The sequence below is a fragment of the Macrotis lagotis genome, chromosome 8, assembly GCF_037893015.1.
Source record: "Macrotis lagotis isolate mMagLag1 chromosome 8, bilby.v1.9.chrom.fasta, whole genome shotgun sequence".
In the NCBI taxonomy this organism is placed as follows: Eukaryota; Metazoa; Chordata; class Mammalia; order Peramelemorphia; family Peramelidae; genus Macrotis; species Macrotis lagotis.
In genome coordinates this window covers 24,185,290-24,209,155 of record NC_133665.1, presented here as the reverse complement: position 1 = coordinate 24,209,155, position 23,866 = coordinate 24,185,290, and the positions used below count along the sequence as shown (strand labels likewise).

Genomic DNA, 23,866 nt, shown 5'->3' with positions numbered 1-23,866 from the left:
TTTCTGAATTCATCGCTGCAAATAAGTGGTTTGAAAGATAACAATAAGTCAAAAAGTTGTTTGAGAGATATCAATCAAGTGTATAGTCAGAAAATGAGATGGGTCATTGATGCAGGGAGAGCACCACTGGAAGGAATAGATGTACTAGTGAAATTATAGCTCCCCTGAAGTATTTCATATGTTAAAATTTATGAAGACAATAATAATAATAATAATAATAATAATAATAATAATAATAATAATAATGAATAGATAAATAAAACTCTACAGTGGCTATAGTATCAAATATAAAATGGCATTCAAAGCCCTTCAAAACCTAGCGCCCCTTCCCATCTTTCCAGTTTTAAACCTTTCTCCTTGAAATAAACTCTTACAGGAACTCTGGCTTCTTGGTGGTTCCATCTAATCCCATCTTTCAGTTCTGAGAATTTTCTCTGACTTTGCCTCATACTTGGAATGATCTTCCCCCTCAGTCTGTCTATTGACTTTCCCTAACTTCCTTTAAGTTTTGAACTAAAATCCCATCTTCTACAGGAAGCCTTTCCCCAGACCTGTTTCCTATTTATTTTGTATGTAGATTGTCTGCTTGTTGTCCCTAAAGCTCCTTGACGATAGGGATGATCTTTTATCTCTTTTGATATTCCAGTGCTTATGAGTTATAAATGCTTAATAAATGTTTATCAATTGATTAACAACAACAACAAAAATAAGACTATTAATAGACAAAACTTCTAGTAACCTGGTTCTGCTTTAGTGTTTATCTTAATCATAAAAATTCTAGAGATGTGATCTTATCTCACTGTCTCATTTTATATATATAATTTTAAGTGACTAGGTATTATCATAATGGTAGTAGTCATCTGTATTGAGATTTTGAATCCTTGTCCTCTGACTCCAGTATCAGTGCTCTTTCCATTTTTCTTCTCTACCTCTTCTCCCCTACATTTCTGTCAATAACAGGAAATTATAAATTGAATGTAATAGTGAGAGACAAACAGAAAGACCTTAAAGCAATTCTACCTTCTCATTTGATGTTTTTTGAATGAACCAGTTGAATAAGAGAGTCAATCAATGGCATTTAAAATAGTTTCTTTAAGATCATATTGATTTTGAGAATGAAGGGAACATCTCATTTACCTGGCTGGCATCAAGAAGAATAAGGTATTCTAAGAAACTGCAGCTTATGACCCACTAATTACACTGTTGGTGGAGTTGTGAACTGATTCAGACATTGTACACAGTAATAGCATTATTGTAATAATGATCAACTATGAAAGTCTTAACCTCTCTTATCATTACAATGATATAAGATAATTCCAAAGGACTCAGGTTGAAAAATGCTATTCACTTCCAGAGAGAGAAATGATGAACTCTAAATGCATATTGAAATATACTTTTTAAACTTTTCTTTATTTTTTTAGTGTTTTCTTTTGTAACATGGCTAATATGGAAATATGTTTTACATGATCTCATATGTATAAGCTATATCAAATTTCTTTTTCAAGGAGGGATGTGGGGGGTGTGAGAGAATTTGGAACTCAAAAAAATTTTTTTAAGGTTTTTGCAAGGCAATGGGGTTAAGTGGCTTGCCCAAGGCCACACGGCTAGGTAATTATTAAGTGTCTGAGACCAGATTTGAACCCAGGTACTCCTGACTCTAGGGCTGGTGCTTTATCCACTGTGCAACCTAGCTACCCCGAAACTCAAAATTTTAAAAAATGATTGTTAAAAATTATTTTACAGATAATTGGGAAATATTTAATGAAATATTTTAAAAACAAAGTTCGTCCCCATTTGTAATTGGATTTTTTTCTTTCTAATATTTTTGTGATGATGACTTTTCCAATATGTGTTACATACTCCAGTAGCCTAAACTTTTTAACCTCCTCTTTATAATTCAGGACCATTATAATTTGTTAGTTTATGCTGCAGTAGAGTTCACTTATTGTTTTTCATCTTCTGTCTTGCCACTCAGTATTGCTTTTTCATGTGTTTGTGACTGGATCTCACTGTATCTTGCCTAATAGAATCTTTCCTTTCTCCCCCTATCTCTACTTCAAAGACAAACACATCCCTTTTCTAGACTACTCTTTCTGAACTTATGTGTGCTGGGAAAACTGTTATATAAGCACATTGGTTATAATATTTATATTAACAACAAATTTCAGGAAGATTTTGATCAAAGACCAAAAGTAGCAAATTTATGTCTTGGGTGTCATGGCTTGGTGACAAATATTACAGACATACAGTAATCTTTCCCCCTTATTTCTAGGTTCCTGGCTTTGATCCACATGGTTAGGATTTCTGGAAGACTGATCCACAGATAAGTGAGGTGTTAACTATATTCTGAGTTGACATTTTTACTTCTTGAATTGCAAAGAACAAAAACAAAACAAAATACCACCACCACCACCACCACCACAAAACCCCCCTTTTTAAATGCTTTTTTAGGGACATGATTGTTTAATTAAAGTTGTGTCATTTTTTTACTGTGATTATAATTTAGGCAGTTCCCAATGCTTTTTTTTAATTCAAGGACTCTTACATAGGGACTGTGAAATTGTTTAAAAATTTTTTTTGCTAACTGTATTTTGATATAATTAGCTGTGTTTTACAATTCTTACACATTTTATTTTATGCATTTAAAATTATTTTCCCCCCAAAAGAGGTGCATAGACTTCATCCCACTTCCAAAAGAGTTCAGTGACACCAAAAAGGCTAAGAAATTTTGTTTTAATGATTTGTTTGGCAATAAATCTTTAAGTATATAATTTACTCAAAATTTGTTTTCCCTACCTAACTATAAGCTCCATGAGGACAAGAACATTTTATTATCTGCAGAATTTGTATAGCATCAAGCACACTGCTGAGAATAGAGTTTATTGTCCAAGAATTCCTGGATTAATTGATTGAGTGAGTGAGTGATTTCCCTATAGGAATAATAATAGAAATGGTAGTTAGGTTAGAAAAGTTTAACTCAAAATGTTGCTGAAATACTTTAACATTTGCAATAAAAAAAGAAATCAACAATCATAGAAAAACTGTAAAACTAAGAAATAGGGTTTTATTTCTTTTAAATTTAAATATTGTTGCTTAAGAAATTATTTTTTGTCTATATAAAAGAAGTATGACAGAGTCCATCCATCAGTGATTTTTGTATTCATTTACTTCAATCATACTTACAAATGTAGACAGACCATAGATTTAGACCTCCAAGGACATTAAGCCCAACCATCTTACTTTACTAGTGAACAAACTGAAACACAACCTAAGTGTAACTTAAGTTAGTTGCCTAGTGTTTGAGATAAGATTTGAATCCAGGTTCTTCATGAATCACAAGTCCAACATCTTACCATTATGCCTCACTGTACACTGTTTCCTCCAATAGAATGAAAGCTTTTTGAGAAAAGGGTTCATTTCATTCTTTGCATTTTATATCCCTAGAATCTCTAGTACAGTGCCTAGGTACTTTAAATAGCCTTTTGATTGATTAGTATCAGTTCTAGAATTAAGCAAGGATCTCTTGTAAACTGCTGCAATAAAAGTGAAATTTAGGGGGAATTAGGTTGGTCCAGATACTCTTCTTGAGGTCCCTTCTGCAGAATTTAGAACTTAAATGAACTAAAGCCTGGACCATCTTTCTACTTAAAAAGCACTTAAAATAGGTTGGAATCTCATATCTCAGAGACTTTAAGGAGACATTCCACTGCCTATCTTGGTCGCCCATTTCTGAAATGTAACAGCTCCTGCAGTTAGGACTCAATCTTTATGTTACAATTAAAGCTCACTTGGTCACTATATTGGAATTAAAATGTCTTTCAGAGTTATTTTCATTTACACTTTTGTGAACATCTTCTGCCTTTTTTTCTACCTTAAAAATTTTTTGCATGTCATCACTGAATCATTTTAATGCCTTTCTGCAAATTTCTAAATTTTTCACTTTATTCTTATTTCCCCTTCCTTAAAATTATGGTAGGGGATTCACTTTGTTGTTTTCCATAGAACTCTAGAGGGTTGCAGATTATTTATTTTATATTATTACAATAATTTTGTTATAAGAATAAACATAAACCCTCCTCCCCCCAAAAAGGTGAGAACCTCAAGAATAGTGTGTGAGAGAGACAGAGACGGAGAAATATGTACTTCAGTCTGTGTTCAGATTCCAATGGCTCTGTCTCTGGGGTGAGTTGCCTTCTTTATTATAAGTCCACCAGAGAAGTTGCTTCAATATTTTTCCCACAGTTGCTATTACTGGCTGTATTTCTCTCCACTTGATTCCTCCCCAGTCTCATTTATTCTATTCTCTCTCTCCTTTCATTTTGGCCCTGTCCGAAAGTGTGTTGTATCTGAGTACCCTCTCCCTCAATCTTCCCTCTCTCCTATCACCTATTCCCCCTTCCCTCCCCCCATTCTCCCTTATCCCATGCCTTTCTCCTCATTTTTCTCTAGGGTATGATAGATTTCTATACCCTATTAAATGTGTATGTTATTTCCTCTCTGAGCCATTTCTGATGAGAATAAAAGGCTCACTCATTCCCCCTCGCCTTCCCCCTTTCCACTCCATTGAAAAAGCTTTTCCTTGACCCTTATGTGAAATTTCTCAGCTCCTTCCTCTCTTTTCCCTTCCTCCCAGTACTTTCCTTTATCACCCATTGACTCCATCTTTTTACTATATTATACCATTATATTTCTGCTCTTTCCTGTACCCTAACAGCTCCTATAAATGAGAAAGTTCATATGAGTTATCAATATCTTCTTCCTGTGCAGGAATACAAACAGTTCAGCATTATCAAGTTCCTCATAGTTAGTCCTTCTCTTCCACACCCTCCATGGTTCACCAGAGTCCTGTACTTAGAGATCAAACTTTCTGTTCAGCTCTGGCTGTTTCAATAGGAAAGTTTGAAAGCCCCCTGTTTCATTGAAAGTCCATCTTTTCCCCTGAAAGAGGATGTTCATCTTTGCTGAATAGTTGATTCTTGGATGTAAACCAAGATCTTTTGCCTTCTGGAATATCATATTGGAATATGATATGATATCCCTACGAACCCTTAATGTAGGTGCTGTCGGATCCTGTGTAATCCTGACTATGGAGCCTCAGTAGTTGAATTGTTTGTTTCTGGAAACTTTTAGAATTTTCTCTTTGACTTGGGAGTTTTGGAATTTGGCTATAATATTCCTGGAAGTTTTCGTTTGGGATCTCTTTCAGGAGGTGACCGGTGAATTCCCTCAATTTCTATTTTACTCTCTGCTTCTAAGATCTCAGGGCAATTTTACTGTATTATTTCTTGAAAAATGAAGTCGAGGCTCTTTTCCTGGTCATGACTTTCAGGTAGCACAATAATTTTTAAATTCTTTCTTTTGGATCTGTTTTCAAGGTCGGTTGTTTTTCTAATGAGATTTTCTTCTAATTTTTGGCTTTTTTGGAAGAGTTTTATTTCTTCCTCATTTTTTGCAAAGTCATCAGCTTCCTTTAGTTCCATTCTGCATTTGAAGGAGTTATTTTCTACAGAGAGCTTTTTTTAATCTCCTTTTCCAGCTGGCCAATTTTGCTTTTTAGGGCATTCTTCTCATTTGCCTTTTTTTTTTTTTTTCCATTAGACCTAAACTGGTTTTTGGACAGTATTTTTTGTGTTTATTTCACCAAACTGCTGATTTGGTTTTCGTGATGTTTCTGCATCACTCTCATTTCTCCTCCCAAGTTTTCCTCCACCTCCCTTAATTGCATTTCAAAGTCTTTTTTGAGCTCATCCATAGCCTAAGCCCATTTTCTATTTCTCTTGGAGGTTTGATACGGAAACTTTGATTTTGTCCTCATCTGAGTATGTTTTGATCTTCCATGGGATTAAAGTAATTTTCTATGGTCAGATTTTTCATTTTCTATTGTTTACTCATTTCCTCAGTCCAAGACTAATTTATAGCACTTCCAAGGCTTTGGGGGCTTTTTTTTGGACACCCCACTGGGACCTTTATTCCTCCAGGGTCTTATGCTCTCTAGCTTGTGCTTTGATATATAAGATGACCACAGCACTCCCTTCTGCCCTGGAGTTGTGAAGAGGGTCCCTGCTATCTTAGTATAGAAGACCAAACTGCGACCTGGATCTGAGTGTGGGTAAACAGCAGAGTCCTGCCCCAGGGAAAGGAGAGAGATTTCTTCAGTCTCCTCTGACCCCTTTACCCATCTGTGGACTGTGTTCTGGAGGGTACAGGCTGGTTTCTCCTGATTCTTGTTGCAGGTTTTTTGCGGCTGCTCTGAGGCCAGTGCTTCTCACTCCACACTCATTCTGGTGTAGCAGGGTTCTTGCACCATCCCTTCAAGATGTTCCCAGTGATCCCTGGGCTGGGCTGGGCTGCACTGCAGCTGGGGCTTTTTTCCAGCTCCCAGGTCTGGTGAAACACACCTTTTCCATGGAGCTTCTAAGTTGTCTTGGACTGGGAAAGTATATCACTCAGTATTTCTGTGGATTCTGCCCCTCTAAATTTTGGCTAGAATCATAATTTGATGGTTTTTGTGGAGTTTTTTTAGGGAAGGAGTTCACCGGGCAATGCTGCCTTCATGCTGCTATCTTGGCTGCGCCACAGAATCCAAGAACTCTTAATGAAATTATGAGTAAGGTTGACTATACTCAATTTCTTATACTTCATGGTTCATGGTTTCTGCAAACTATATGTTCATTTATATCTATTATCATCATCATATTTGCTATCTATATTCTATAGGCTTAAATTGTACAGTGCACCTAAGTTAGTCCTTATTTTTCTGCTGTTTTTTTACATTCAATTAGCCCTTCTGGGATTTGTATTGGTGACTGTTTTCTCTAAACTATATTTTCTTTGTTTCTGATTACTTTATCATTTTTTCAAGGTTACTTTTGATATCCTATCTTTCGGGTTGTTGATCCTACCTTGTATGTCTGATGTTGGTGTCATTTTCAAAACTTAATACACAAGTTTTCTATTCAGCTGATCCTTGAAAAGTATTTTAAAGGGTTTGGGGATCAGGAATAATGTCTGAAGCAAAAGCCATCTTGTTAATAATGTTGGATATTAAATTCAAACCTTTTAGTCATGGAATCTCTTACTTTTATGACCTGTATTCCATTTTCTTATGGATGGCAATGCTGTGTGTGTGTGTGTGTGTGTGTGTGTGTGTGTGTATATATATATATATATATATATATATATATATATAGCTTTGGGAAGGAATTTAAAAAAACTTTCAGGTAAAGAGAGATCTATCAGGTCTTTCTATGTTATTAAAGTTTTGTGTAAAATAAGCACGTCAGTCTTCTAATGTTCCTAATTTTATCTGTTTTCTAAGATGCCATATGTCAAAATCTTGAATGAAGAACACAGGATTAATTCATTCCAATACAACAAAAGGAACTCTGGGGTAGATTTGGGTTTTTTTTGGGGGGGTATGGATCTTGCTGTTTGCTGTCCCCTATATTGTTCTCTCTATTATTCTATTTTCATATTGATTTTTATGAGGACTTTTGAGCAAGCAGGCAGTCAAAATTTATTGAATGGAATTTCCTTATCAGGTTGGACTCCAAAGTGTACCTTCCAATTTTAATCCTAACAATTAGCATCATTAATAGAGCATTGGCATTGTTGGAAGGATAAATTACCTTCTACATAGACAGGAGGATCTATCTTTGTTTTGGGCAAATTCCTTGATCTCTGAGCCTTGGTTTATGAAATGTGTCTCAGCTGTAAAATGAAGGGGGTTCGACTTAGTGGTCTCTAGAGTCCTTGCAGCTCTAAGTCTATGGTTCTCCTTTAGTAGTCTTGACAGATTTTCAAACATCGTAGAGTCTCATCTGCTTCTCTTTGTGCATTTTACAAATAATAACTTATAGGTCAATGTGTTTCCTTCCTACCCTCCAAGTTGCAATTTCCACAAAGAATATAAGGAATGAACTGTAAAAGAAAACAACACACAATCTAACCCTAGTTCGTTTACTTGGAAAAAGGAATAGTGAAAACTACAATTTTTCCTGTATACTCACACTTCTGCTATACAATTTGTGGAAGTTAAATTTTTGTTCAGTAATGAGCAAGGTTTCACTTTGAGTTAGGAACATAGTTTTTGAGAATCTCATGATCAAGAGAATAAATACTAAGGATGTATAAGACCTTCAAAAATCACTCAATTCAAGAAATGTCTATATGATTTGATTTTAGTTTTATAAGTAAAAGAGTCAGGTCAGGAAATAAGGATACTGCAGACTGAAATGGAGAACATCGCCTACATTCCTTATTACTACACTAACCCTGCACTGTCTGAGGCTGGAAGCCTAGTCTTGGGAGACTTAATGGAAAGGATTTAAATACTTTAAAAACACTTAACATATTAAGTGTTTAGTCATTGGGATCTTTGTGTACATAGTTTGAAATGCCTTCTTAAAGGTTATAATCTGTATTTTCTAATTTAATTCACCCCTAACATGAACCTTTCTGAAACAGTATAGGCTTGCTCCTGTAATCTGAACTCCTCAGTCTATCAGCAGTAGCTATCCAGTATTCAGGTAGTAAAATAACACAGGTTTTTTTGGGAGTAGGCATGTACTCTCCTGTTCAGAAATGTTTGAAATTTTCTGTACTCTCTTAGTAATCTGGGTTCTCTTTTAATCAGGAGCATTCTTGATGTTTAGTTTCTTCATCTGTTCCATGAGCAGAATAATCCTAAAGTTTTTGTATCCTCCTTTTTAGCAAGTAAGACTTTGGACAACCCTTTCTATTTCAGGTTTGTTGTGAGATCTTTGGCTATTACTAATAATATAGTTATAATTCAAATCCCTATCTTATTCATTCTCTACTAACAGACCAGCCATAAAACATATCAAAGTAGATAATTGGTACCAAATGACAAAATAAGAGAAAATCAAGAAATAAAATTGTCTTTAGACACTTTTAGATTTGGCACAGTTTTATATCTTGCAGAATGAATCAGAAATATAATTTTCTTTTGGGTTTTTTTTTAGGTTTTGCAAGGCAGTGGGGTTAAGTGGCTTGCCCAAGGCCACACGTCTAGGTAATTAGTAAGTGACTGAGGTCATATTTGAACTCAGGGCCACCTGATTCCAGGGCCAATGCTCTATTCACTGCACTACCTAGCTGCCCCCAGATTTGTGTATCTTAATACACAACTAAGCTGTATTTAAGGATACAGTTCATGGTTATTTTAAAATTATAATTGGCAAATTATATGAGTCACTTTAAATGTAGTTTTACATAAATGTATTATATTTACATTTATCTAAAAAGGATAGAATTATGTCATTTTAAATGAAGAAAATATTGCTAGAAATTATGTTAACCTTAGAGATACGTTAAAGTTGCACATTTTAACATGTGATATTTAAAATATTAAATCTTTACAGAATTATGTTTCAGATTAAATATGTGTTACCATTAAGCAATGATTACACACAGGAGGTTTTTATCATTGGACCTCTGAAAGTCAGGACTTGGGAATCATAATCTGGGGTTTGTGGTTGATCTCAAAGGAGTTTATGAATTTGAATGGGGAAGAAAACCTATTTTTGTTTTCACTGACTTCTAACTGAAATTTAGTGTTTTTTTCCCAATTCTGAATGTAGGCAGCCAACCATTAATCTAAGAAGGGGTGGGGCATATAGGTTTCATCAAATGCCAAAGAGCTTCATGATATAAAAAAGTTTTTAGATACTATGCAGTGACCTCTTTCTATAAATAATCACTTAATTTTCATTTTCCCTTTACTTAAACAAGGTTCTCATCAGTTTCAGCTTAGAATTTTTCTTTAATTTTAGTCATTAACCAGGTACACTTATATTTTCTCTCTGTACCTCTGAAGAACTGAGCTACTATGTAAAGCTGTGATTTAAAAAATCATGTTATGAAATAAAATTAAAAAATTAAAAAAATCATGTTATGTAGAAAAGGTGAGCAGAGATTGAAGCCTGTTTGAATAGAAGAAAATATATCCCTGATAGGACTTGTTTGATGATGTCTTTTATACAGTAGGTGATTAAAACAAAGGTGATCCCTGAGACTAGAGGAGTAAGCAAAGCATCTTGATAGCAAACCAGTGTCATATGTAACTTAACCTTGGTTCTTAGAAACTGGAACTGAGGCATACCTTACTGATAATTTAATCATCTAATTTTATAGAGGGGAAAACCAGTGACTTTCTTAGGATTATCCAGAGTGTAAGTAGCAGAGCCAACTCAAATTCTCTGACAGGAAATCCCAGATGGGTCTGTTTCATCTATGCCATATACCTTAATAATAAAACAATGGACGTTTATATCACCCTTTAGAATTTGCAAGGTGCCTTGTATATTATCTTATTTGAGCCTTTTGAGGGTGGAACTTCAGATTTTATCCCCATTTCCCTGTAAAACAAACATAGAGAAATTCCTTGGCTAACCCATCGTTGGCTAGTCAATTTTTGAGGTGGAATTTAAATCCCGTTTCCCTTGTTGTAAATCCAGTATTTTTCTTCTATGCGAAGACAATTTTTTTTTTTAAAAAGGGGGGGGGTTGAATTAAATTTACATTATTTTGGATTAGCCAAAACAGCTCACAACAAACCTCAAATAGAAATGCTTTCCAAAATCATACTAGGTAAATAGAAGGAGAAGAATATGAAAACTTTAGAATTATTCTACTCAAAGAAGAGAGAAGGAACCAAAATTGACATTATCATTAACCAAATACCCTCCTCCCCCTTAGGGGAAATGAAATAGCTCTTGGAATCGGCTCCTGAAATCACGTGGTCTAGAGTTCATATCCAGCCTTGTCATTTTCCTAGCTGGGCAAATCATTTAATCTGTTTGCCTCAGTTTCCTTCTGAGGATAAATGTAAAATAAGGATTAAAAACAGCACCTATGTCACATAGTTATAGTGTATTTTAAATGAGATCATATTTGTCAAGTGCTTGGGGCACAGCTCCAGGCACAGCAGTTGCTTAATAAAAGCCTCCTACCTTTCCTTATATCTGAGTGATGGCATCCATGTGGTCAAAGGGATCCGAACGAATCTTAGTTTTTATAGAGGAACTTAGGTCAACTAGTTTGGTCTCCTCATTTTGCAAGTGAAGAAACAGACACCTGGAAATTGAGCATTTTTAGCCTATGGACTATAGAATTTAGTCTAAAGACTTCTCAGATTAATAGTTGGTTTGCCTGCGTTCATGATTAAAACAAAGGGAAAAATATGAAAAGACATTAATAGGCCTTATTGTCAAGAGCTACCAAAAGCTTAATTGAACCAGTACCATTTTTGGCAATATTGAATATAATGTCCTTTCTGGTGGCTGTTCATCAAAAGTTAATATGCATGGGAAAGCTAAGTTTGATCCTTGGTCCTAGACTTCAAGTGTGAGTCTGTAACCTGAATCTTATATGCTGTGTCAAAGCCTTAGTTGGGCCAAAAGACACAAAATAATAGGCTCCAGTTTCTCTTTGGAGTAGATGTTAACTTTGAGCCTTTGAGTGTAAATGAATAATGAAGTTCCCATAAAGTCACCTCACTCTGAATATTAAAACTGTTGAAATGAGACCATTGGGTTTGGGGGTAAGGAATGGGAGGAGATTGTTTTAGTTGACTTAACTGCACATCTGCATTCCAGAGAGCAACACTGTGGGTAGCTCTAGACGATGGTGCTTTCTCAGCCTGGCCAGTATGGTGTTAAGGGGAGCACTGCTGCCTATGATCAAATCCTGTTGACAACATAGGGAGCCCTGGTAGTCTTTTCAGTGTATCCTCCTTGAACCTGTGGGAGGGTGAGAAGACAACATTGATGCTCTGTTGATGGAGCCATAGTTACCTAGCCATTTTGGAAAGCAATTTGGAACTATACTATCTATCTTTATAGAGTCACTGAGCTATTGAACATACCTTTGATTACTACTACCAAGCCAAGAAACCAAAGAGGGCAAAGGTAATAAGGAAAAGATCATCTGGCAGACAAGTGTTTATTACTGGCACTTTTGGGTTTAGGAATGAACTGGAAGCAAAGTGGGTGTTTATTAATTGGGGAATGGTAGTCATATTGATTTTTTTAAAAGAAAAAAAGCACCAATTGAACTTTTTAAAAATATGAGAAATAGAGTAGGAAGAAGAGGATGCAGATGGGGAGTTGTGTTACTGTGATTCAATTTAATTCACATTTTTAAAAAACTAAACTAGTATAGCTAGAAGTTTATAATGTATATAATCCTTTTTCTTTCCTTTAAATATGGAAATAATTTTGAGTTTTTAAAGTTCATAATATCAAAAAAAAACTTTACTATGTGATCCTAGTCAGGTCACTTTAGCCCTAATTGCCTCCAAAAGAAAAAAAGAAAAAAACTGTTGGGAATGGGAAAAAACCCCACCACCCCTTTCCAAAGAAGATGACTTCTTTGAGGGGAAGATGAGAGCAACATCCTGTTTCCAATAAATATTTGACTGATTGACTACCCAAATATCTAAAAACAGGAGCAGAGAAATGAAGAGAGAACATTAGTAAAAGAATAAAATCCTTCATTCTCCACCAAACTACAGATCCAGGGACCATTTGGTTATGTGGTAATGTTTTGATTTTGTCTAGGGCCAGACATCACTGAATGGCCTAAGGGCCCAGTGACAGTGCAGCCTTTGTGTTTCACCTGATCCCTTGTTCCTGATTAAGTACTGAAGTTGTAACTTGAGTGGTTCTAACAAGTCCCTTTTCAGTAGGAACATTCCCTTCAAAGATGAAGTTTACAACCCTTCCATATCTGTCCTTTCTGTACCATTCTTGTCTTTCCTTATAAATCCAGATATGAGGGGGAGGTCTTAGCCAACATGCTTGTGGACTTCTGTTAGATCATTTGTCATGGCTACCAATGGAAAATGTGGGCTGCCCATTGATTATCCCTGTCTCTGAATGACCCTACTTCTCTATTTATAAATATCTCAGATAAGTAGTACAATGGATAGTGTGTTGGATTAAAAACCTGTGTGATATTTACTAGCCATGTGATACTGGGAAAATCACTTTCAATCTCTGTTTTATCTGTAAAATGTCTCTCCAACATTCTCTCGTGTTGAACTTCTAAGGTCTCTTCTATTTCTAAATCTATAATCCTATGATCTCTGTTTAGAGTACTATTATTACAGAACATTTATATTTGATGCAACTTCAACTATATCTTTTCTGTTCACCAAATGTAAGCTTTTCAGGGAGAGAAGCTCTTTTTCAGTAGATATTTTGTTCTGAAAGTTAATGCCTAACCTAATTTTAGGGAGGCATGATATTCCTTCTCCATTCAAACACTTGTGGTTTAGAGAACAGTTTGCTTTATCAAGCATCCTTTCACCCCCTTCTAAAAAGAAAGGATAATATCTGTATAATTATGTAACTGTACCCACCTGCACCCTCTATTACCCTCATAAAAAGGGGAGTCTGAAAGTGGAATATATAATGGAAAGAACCCTGTGGGTTAGGAGTCAGGAGGCCTGAATTATAGTCTAAAACTAATACCAATTAGCAGTGTGACTATTATCACTTAAGTCCCACCAATTAGTTGTGTGACTATTATCACAAGTCCCTCTGAATATCAGTCTCTTCCCTCAGCTATAAAATGAAGAGATTGATCTCTAATTTATCAGTTTAATCAGACAAACTTTTATTGACATTTATTAAATGTCTGCTAGATTTGGAATGTAGGAGAAAATAAAAATACTTATTCCTCTCAAGGAGTTTACCTTTTATTTGGTAAGGGATGGACCACATAAACAGATGAGTATACACTACATAATTCCAGGAGGAGGGAAAGGATTGGGCACCAAGAAGAAAGGTGTCCCATAAGAGAAGATACATGAGCTAACCCTTAAAGGAAAAGAAAGAGGATTCTAAGAAGTGGGGAGAATGAGGAGTGACCTGTGACAGCACTTTTTTTAAGGTTTTTTCCAAGGCAATGGGGTTAAGTGGCTTGCCCAAGGCCACACAGCTAGGTAATTATTAAGTGTCTGAGGTCGGATTTGAACCCAGGTACTCCTGACTCCAAGGCCGTTGCTCTATTCACTGCACAACCTAGCTGCCCCCTGACAGCCCTTTCAAAGACATGGAGGTGAGAGATGCAGTAATTACTATGTAAGAAATTCAGAGTACAGCAAGTAGGTCAATTTGGCTAAATCAGAAGAGTTTGTAATAGAGAGTAATATGCAATAAACATGGAAAGACAGACTAGAATCAAAATTGTGTAGGGATTTAGATGCCAAGCTGAAGAGTTGGTATCCTAGAGACAATAGTGAGCCACTGAAGTTTCTTGACCAGGGTTGGAGCCAAGGTCCCTAAAAATGCACCAGTGGTACTCTCATGGTTTTGTTCCTTCAAATAACCCCCTCAGTATAATCAAGCAGAAACACTCCAATTCCTTATGTCTGGATGATGATGATGATGATGATAGTAGTAGTGCTTTTAAGATTGCAAAAACAAAAGTTTACACTTCTCTTTTTGGAAACTTAGAACAGTCCTCCAGAATATAGTTACTCTAGCTGTTTTCCCCATTTTGTTATCCATGAGCAGACTTGGGTTTCCAGGGGCTGTTCCTATAACTATTAAACTAAGAAACTCCAGCACTGTCCCATTACTCCACAGGAAGGATAGGTGTATGGTCTACTTGGTCCTGAGTGGATTGGGCTTTAGAGGTGAGTTGTGCTGTATCATCACATTCATTATTTTCAAGCTTCATCAGAACTTTTCAAAGCCTGGCACAGCACTTGAACATCATGAGAAACTCTTCTATTCACCTCTTTGAGGAGTTCTTAGAATGGTTTCTTGTTACTTAGAAAGCATTATTTTAAAAAAAGTTACGGTGTCACTTTTTCTTTCTATAAAAATAGTTTTATATATAGTCTAAATTATAATTATAAAATTTGTATTATAACCTGCTAAAGCTATATAAACATAGTTGGATGTAAGGCCAACAAGCATTTAAAATGTTACAATTTTCTTTAGGCATTACAAATTTGGAAAGGAGAACTCTTTATATGGTTCTGTTTACATGAACTCTAATAAGATCATCGCTTTACTATAGTTTCCCTCTGATTGTAATATGCCAGGTGGTAGAACTGTCCCTTTTAAAGAACCTGTCCATTCTAGCTTTTAAAATTGACAGTTTGAGTTGTATTTTCAAGAAAAGTCTAATCCTTCAAATTCCCCTTGCCCCCACCCCTGCTACCTCCCCTTAATTTCAGGTGGGGGGGCAGGAGGGGAAGCTACCTTTAATTGTTTCAAAGATTATTGAAAAAGGGAATTTATAGTAGGAGGAGACTAATAAGGGGATTTCCCCCCAGCTCTTGGTTTCTAATTACATCAGTTACAACCCAGCCTCCCTATTAACTTGAGTACAGGCATGAACTGGAAAAGAATGAGATAATCCATGATAGATCAGGTTAAATAAAGATCCCCATTCATACCTTTACCTTTTATCCCTTGTTCTGAGTGCCAAGAATTAATGCTGTTTGAAAGTGCTACACACAGAACTTGCCAAACTGTGGACATCTAAAATAATCCTAATTACTTTAAATGTTAGTGAGAAGGCCAGAAAACTCAGTAGAAAAAAAAAAGTTTTCTGTTGTTAAAAGAGTAAGTGCATACATACTAAATCATATTGACAATTTTTTCTTCTTACAATAACCAGTGTTTGGAAACAAAATCATAGGGAGAAAGACTTGTCATAAAATAATTTTTTTAAACCAGTTTTAATGCTTTTACTCCTACAAACACCAAAAACCAAGAGAGGCTGCACAAATGAGTTTTAAAAAACAAAATCTATCACCAATATTTGTGTTTTTAAACAGTTTTTTAGTGAGTTTTAAAATACAGTTTTAAATTAGTTTTAAAAATGTAGCCAAAAAAGAAAATGTCCTTCTCAAGCATAAACATTCTTGTTTTCTCACACCTCTACAGAAGTCTTATTTTTTCTAGTATATTGATTTTCTGGTAGGTCATTCAAGTTAAAAGTCAGTGTTCTTTAGAGTGGCAATATTTTCTGAAGTATTTTCTCAAAATAGGGGTTTTTAATATCAGGTAAATGGTTAGATTTCAGGTAGATTCAGGGGGGTTATGAATTTTAAAAATATGTTATGGCTTCATTTCAAGCATAGTTGTAATTTTTTTTTGTATTTAAGAACATTCTTGGGGCAACTAGGTGATGCAATGGATAGAGCACCAGCCCTGGAGTTCAGATCGGGCCTCAGACACTTAATAAATTACATAGCTGAGTGACCTTGGGCAAGTCACTTTAACACCATTGCCCTGCAAAAATCAACCCCCCCCCCAAAAAAAACACAAAAACTAAAAACATTATTCTAAGAAGCAATCCATATGTTCAGATTGCCAAAGAGGAAGAAGGGATCCATGACATAAAAGTGGTTTAAAATTTCTTTTAATTTTTAAAATGGTACCTGAACTCAGATCCCTATTTATCATTTTGTTTTCAGCATTAGTAAGATAATCATTCATTTATAAAGATTGAAATAAGGAAATAAATGAATGAATGAATAAGCAAATAAATGTTTAGATCCAGCAGGATGTAGAAGAGCTAGTATTTTGGATTTGAAGCCCTTGATCAATCCCTGCTTAGTCATCACCCTGTCTTCTTAACCATGAATATCAGTGAATACCCTCAACAAAAAATCGACTTCAGAGGCCCTCCTGTCACCTCATTTTACAAATGAATAAATAGGAGTTGAAGGATTTTAAATGACCATTTAAAGGCCAAGTAAGTAAATGTTGTGGACAGAATTTTATTCTAGGTTCTCTGATTCTAGAACATAACCCTTTTTGAATTTGATATTTCTCCCAGTTGTGAAAGTCATTAGAAATGACCATATAAAAATCTGAGTACCTTTAAAAAGGATAGTTTTTCTTTGGAAAGAACATGGGAGTTAGGAAGTCTGGAGTTAGGAAGACCTGAGTTCAAATAGGGTCTCTGGGTGGGCAAGTCATTTAATCCTGTTTGCCTCAGTTTCCCTGTATAAAATGAGCTGGAGAAGGAAATAGAAATATAATTCCTTTATCTTTGCCAAGAAAACACCAAATGGGGTCACAAAGAGTGAGACAAGACTGAAAAAAACAACTGAGAAAAAAAATGGACACAACAAAATTTATGCCAGGAATTGTTAAACACTTTCTGTGTAGAGGTGGGGATGAGAATTGGGGTGGGGGGGGAGTGTTCTACACAAAGTAGAATTAAACAGAGGGGTTTTCCACCCTTCTGTGAACTTTATGGTCTTAAGTGGTATTTATAATCTAGAAACAAAGCTTGTGTGTCTTGAGCATTGGACTAACTTAAAGATAGCAAGTATTTAAATTGCAAATAGGGTTATTTTGAATGGAGAAATGTTAAAAAATTGTCCAGCCACATTTGTAGAAGTTGACAGATATATTCTATGTGCCAACCATTGTCCCTTCTTTGGCACAGTTGTATGATATAAGTATACTTTTGGCCTTCCTGCTTTGTGCAGGTTGTGTTTTTTCTGTTGCAGGTGTCAGTTAATCGAATATTTTGTGTTTTGAATGAGAAAATACTTCTAAGACAAATTAAAACCAAAAGAAGTTTGTTTTCCAATTTTGATCACAGTCCCTACTAGATTTTTTAAAAACTTTTTTAACTTTCCCTCAAAGTTGAATAAAATGTTTTAAAATAAGAAACCGGACAAGCCACTTAACCCCATTGCCTTGCCAAAAACAAAACAAAACATTAGAAGTATGCATAGTATGGTTATACTTACACATATAAGTATATGAATTTAAAAATAAATATTGTTTATATATTTCATTAATTGAGTGGATCTGTGATACCATTGATGAGATTGACTTTACATTGATGAGAACCTGTGTATCTTCTCCATCTTTTATGATTCTAATTCATGATTTTATATACCTCCAGTTAATAAACATGAATTTTATTGTGTACCCATGTAAACAATACAAAGAAAGGCAGCAGGGGATAGTTGCTGTTTTCAAGGAGAGAACATTCTAATGAAGAGGCAACATGTAAAAAGGATTAGTGTGGATGGAAGGTAACCTGAAAAAGGAGAAGAGTGGGGTGGGATGGGACTAGGAAAGTCTTTCTTTAGAAGCTGAACTTTTAAGGAAGTTAGAAAAATACAAACAAGAATCAGGGGAAAGGGAGAAGAGACTTTTATACATGGTGGGTAGCCAGTGTAAAAGGCACAGAAATAAAAGGAAATGTTTTATTTGAGACACTCCAAAGAGAATTTTTTCAATTTGCTTATGTTTTATGGGTACCAAAGGAGCATTTGGGCTTTCTACCTCTTAACCTTCACTCTTTTCAAATTAATTTCTATTTTATTATGAATTTTAAAAATCAGTATTTGGGGCAGTTAGAGGATTCAGTGAATAGAGCCCTGGAATCAGAAGTACTTGAGTTCAAACCCTACCTCAGGCACTTACTAGTTGTGTGACCCTGTGTAGGTCACTTAACACTCCTCCCCCACCCCCCTCAAAAAAAGGAACAGTTAAAAACAGACAAAAACAAAAAGTGGATTGTGTAGAGCTTAGACTTTAAATTTAACACAGTAGTAACAAAATGATCTTGTTGAGTTATGCCCCATTCTGAACTTTCTTGTCATCTGTATATTTTTAAATGTTTTATGAGTATTCTCAATAGTACTCTTTTGCTATGACTATCCTTTCTTTTTTGATCATTCATTTCCTCAATGATATTCCTTCTTCTGGAGCAGAAGTTTATCCTTAGAAATATGCTGTATATCCAGAGAAATAACTATAGAGTCTGAATGCAAACCAAAGCATATTATTTAAAATTTTTAAAACTTGTTTTGTGTTTTATGTTTTTTCCCTCTCATGGTTTTTTCTACCTTCTTTTACAACATGACTATTATGGAAATATGTTTAACATAGTTATACATGTCTAACCTTTATCAGATTACTTATTGTTAAGAGGAGGAAGAAGCAAGGAAGGGAGAAAGGTAAAAATATGCAACTCAGACTCTTACAAAAAAAGAATGCTGAAGACTAGCTTTGTATGTAGTGGGGTGAAACTTCATAAAAGCTTTTTAGTTCATTCATTTTCTCACAAGTGTTTCTTCAGCACCTCACCTTCTACCATGGCACGCACTTTTGGGAGTGCATCTGTCTGTCTCACCTAGTGTTAATAAATCAGAATATTATTCAGCAGTAATATTTGTGATTGTGCTTATCATAGCATCTGCTATAATCTTAAAATATTCAGGAAAGACTCATGGAGCCTTTGTGATCAGTAAACACTTGTAAAATTTTTGTATTCTTCAAGTCACTTGTGTGATTATAGATAGAGAAGTCATATGCTTTTGAGAAGCATTTATAAAAACCTGTCATTTGCTTCTCATATTTTCATTGATATCCTCCAATACACTTGTAGATGTCCATAAAAGGTAAAGAGTAGGTATATAATAGCTGTTTGCATTTTTAGAGGTACTGAAATTATCATGATTTTTTTTTATTTTTGTTATATTCTATGAAAGGGATAGATGAATAGATAGAACTGATCCATCAATACTTTACATCACCTCTAGCACAATTTTCTGTTCAGATATCATCATTCCCGATTTTGTCTGCCTAAATTCCATTTCTATTTCCTAGTATTTCTAAATTTCTAAAACTGAGAATTTAATAACTAAATATGGTAAAATTCTCCTGCCACCAAAGGTGGAAAAAGACAGTTATAAAAATGATGACATAGTTTTTCCTGTTGATTGTTTATTATCCTCCCAAGAGTTTTAGCTGTTAATCCTCTTGAGATGATTGGATTCATTTGAGTCTGATTATCAACTTTTCTGTAGACATAGTTGCTTCCACTGCTTTTCATAATTTTATAAGGATGTAGTCTTCCTCTATTCTGTTTGCCTTTAGCTGTCACCTTTCTACTTGGAAAGGAGATCAAATGTTTGCTGGCAAAGGCAATTTCTAAGAGTCATGGGTCATTTTTGGAATTCTTGTAGTGAAGTAATTTCAGATTTGAACCCAGGATTTTAAAGCTAGAATTCTTTTAATTGTACCATTTTTCTCCATAGGTCACTATAACCCAATATCTTTCTTTTGCAAAAGGTATTTATCATACTTAAGCATGACACCTCTGAATAGTCTACAAGCCTTTGCCCACTTTCATTCCTATATTTGAGACACATTTTCCAATATACTTGGGGTCATACATTTGTGCCTAACATCAAAGTTATCAGGTATGAAAATGTGTTTACATTGGATAGAGGCTATTATAAAATCATTCATATAGTTTCTGTGCCTCTTTATCAGATGTTGTCATACAGGTGGTTGTATTTTGACATAAGAATTTGAAGGCTAGAAAACTTTTTTCTTGAAGCTTCTGGTATATGATGACATCAGCTTTTTTACTTGCCTCTCAGGATGCTTATTGACTATCCTCCTATTTAACTTGAATTTCTTCTTGTCTTCTAACTTAGTTTATTGTGAGAACTGATGCAGTTCCACTCTTCCAATTGTGTATGAATTAATGGCTAATGGAGAACTAACTCACATTTAGAGTACCTACATCTGTAGGTGTTAATATTTATATCGATTTTAAGCACCCGTTTTTGCTATTTTACTACTGTTAGAATGAAAGTGTAAATGGGTCTCAAAGGACTAAGGGCTGTTTGGGATTGATTTTGTAGGGTGCCATGACCAAAGAATTCATTGCTAAGTGGTTAGCCTGTTAAAGATGATCTTCTGTATTTAGTAAAGTTGATCCTTGGACAAGTTTCAGTCTGATTCTGGGATTATATTTGAATATTTTGTAGCTTGGTGGGTACTTTCAGAGTTTGTTATATTTTCCTAGACTTCAAGAGACCCATTCCAATGAGGCATTGGAGTAGGACTCCTGTGGAGGATTTATTTGTTTACAAAACAGTATATGAAATATTTATACATACACTTGGAAAGTAATTTTAATTGCATAATATGCATAATATTGTATATATGTGGAATAATTAACATCCACGGTAGCATTTAAATAAGGTATAACTTAAGGCCACCAGGTACAGGGGGTACTCCTCAATCTTTAATCCTGGGAGATCTGCTTATTATTAATGTCAAAATTTCCTGGTCATTGTAGCTATTTTTAATGTGATTTTTAGCCTTTAAACATAAAAACTGACATTTTTTTCCTTATTTAAATTACTAAAAAGTAAGCATCAACACCAGAAATAGTTGTTGAGGTCATAAAATTATTTTGTGACATCATAAATCAAGAAATGTCCTAAGTTGATCTGGTGTTAAATGTGGGGCATTGAAATGCCTCCTTTCTTTTACCAGTTGTCTGTAAAAACTGCTAGCCTCTCAGGGATATCATCTTGAGTTTTTTAGTAGTTGTCACAGGAAAGTAAGTAAAAGGTCTAATTTTGAAGTTCTGTGTCTTGATTATTTTCATGTGATTACATTGGAGCCTCTCTTTCAAACTCAAAGTAATTGTAAATAATGTTCTCTTTTAAATAGGTCACTTATCAGCATGGTAATATAACTTACTAAATTGCAAAATTCTAAAAACAATCATGAGTATTGATGGGTTAATGTGTCAGAGCCCCACTATAGCTTCTGCTATGATTTAGTTATCTACAAAATGACTCCAGCACTCAACTACTCCAATGTATTTTGCTAATTACATCATAGATTTCCCTATTGATGAACACAAGCTGAATTAACACAAGAGCACTAATGTACCCTTTCCCCATTATTGTAGTACAAGAAGCCGTAGCAGATGCTGGCAGTTAGTTACACAAACATTAGTATTAACGATTGGCCATTTGGAATTGGTGACAAACTACTGCCCGGTGGAATTCTGAGCCTGAAACCAATCAGAAAGTTAATGAGGAGAGAAATTACCACTGCAGCTTCCCCTTAATTACATTCTGGCCAGGCAGGAAGGGAGTTCTGGGGGTGGATCTGAACTCATCTAAGGTTAAGAAGGTCAGAGACCCTTCTGCTTGATTTTTGTATCTACTCTTGACTTGTAAGGTTGCAAATAATTTTTAACATATTATTACTTTTGTTGTCTTCATATTCACTTTTGCTAAGTTTGTTACAATTTTGCATTTGTTAAAAAAAAGTTTTAAAATTCTTTTAATCCCCTTGTCTCTTCCTTACTTACTTGGGTATAATTTTTGAGTGTCTTCCATCCATTCATTTTATAGGTTGGCCCCCAAATAGAAGGTTTGTATCAGTTATTCTGAAAAGAAATAGAAATAGCATATATGTGTGTTGTTAAAGAAAATACATTCCCTTTTTTATTTGTTATTGTTGATTTACCTGTGGTATGGAGAAAATGCAGGATTGAGTTTTGCATGTGGAAATTTGTCAATTGGATCACTTTTATTAGCCTTGTTTACATAATCTATATATTTATGGGCAGATGGGAGGGGGTGGGTAGAAGAGTGGGGAAATTGCTTTCCTTAGAGAAGTGTTTTAAAGTTTTGGAATAGAACTTGGAACACAGTATTCTTGATTCCCATTCCCAACTTTTCTATTAATATTCCTGGAACAATATTTTCTTCTTTGCCTCAAAATATCAGCATATTTTAAATTAAATAAGGAGTACTGCAGACATGCTATAACTTCTTTCATGAAGGAATAGCAGTGAGATATGAAATAGTTGGAAGTAAATTAATAAATAATAGGGGTTAATGAAGTACAAAATGCTAATTTCTTTATTGTCATTGTAAAAGGGTTATGCAATTGCTACACAGAGTAAAAGGAAGGTTTGTTACATTTAATACTGAGCTCTCTTTCTCTCTACTTTTGCCAGTATTCTCACCACCCAGCAGTCAAGATTCTGGCTTGGTTTCCCTGTCCAACAGCTCACCTATTAGTAATGAAAGCACAAAAGGTGTTCTGGAGTGTGAGTCTGCCTCAGAGCCTGGCACCTTCACAGTTAATGCTGTCATAGAAGATGATGAATAAGGCAAGTTCCCAATACAAGTCTGTGGTTTATTTAGAATAGCAGGCCAATTCTATTATTTGCATAGTGTTTGTTGTTTATTTTTTGCATTGACTGACGACTGAAGTAACTGTTGAGAAAGTGGTTTTTTTTTTTTCTCTCTTCATGCTTATGTTATACTGGCCAAAGGCTAAAACATATTTGTAATGGTTTTAGGGACAATATTACTTTACAAAACGCAATGCAGAATTAAATGCCTTGCCCTTGAGTTTATATAAATAAGTTTTTCCCTGCTTATGATGCTCTTTTAAAAGTATTTTTCACCAAATGCAAGATGCTTAAGTTAACTAGTATATTTACATTTAAATGAACCAGAGAGGTACTTTATTTTAGTTTAAGATGAACTGTTGGGCTTCCAAGAAATTGTAGTTTAGATGCATAAACTGCTATAGTATAAATTTAGCCAAGTCCTTGGCCGGTGAACCAGACAGCAAGTTGAGCAGGCATGCATATAATGTAATTTTAGAAAGAACTTTAAAATACACAAAATTAGAGTAAATGGAAATATTGCATTGTGTGTCTGGCATTAATGATCTGTATATTGTTACTTAAAAATTTGGCATGGTAAAGAATCTAAAATATGATTGAAATAGTGTCTGAAAGAATTTTTAGATCCTGAAGAATTACAACATGTGTATACAGTGTAATCTGATAAATAGTGTGTTTTAAAGTAAGCCCTGTGATGCACAGTTCTTGACTTGTTTCTAGTCTAACACTAGAATTTTTGATTAATGCACATTCCTCTTAGAAGCAGCATAAAATGAACCTTTTAGATATTGCAATTTATACTTTTACCATTAAATTGTAATCTAAATTGAAAACAAATGTGTCTTTAAAAGTTACTAGAGATTTCTAGGTTTATTATTTTGTTTAA

The 23,866-nt window shown here is 34.8% G+C and overlaps 1 protein-coding gene across 1 annotated transcript in view; it reads left to right on the top strand.

Moving 5' to 3' along the window:
• The window catches only part of DMRT1 (doublesex and mab-3 related transcription factor 1), a 122,619-nt gene that overhangs the window by 98,629 nt on the left and 124 nt on the right, over positions 1-23,866 (top strand). The window contains exon 5 of the mRNA XM_074196516.1: positions 22,801-23,866. This exon is cut by the window's right edge and continues 124 nt beyond it. Coding sequence (XP_074052617.1) covers positions 22,801-22,955 — 155 coding nt within the window. The 3' untranslated portion in view covers positions 22,956-23,866. The remainder of the gene's footprint in view (positions 1-22,800) is intronic.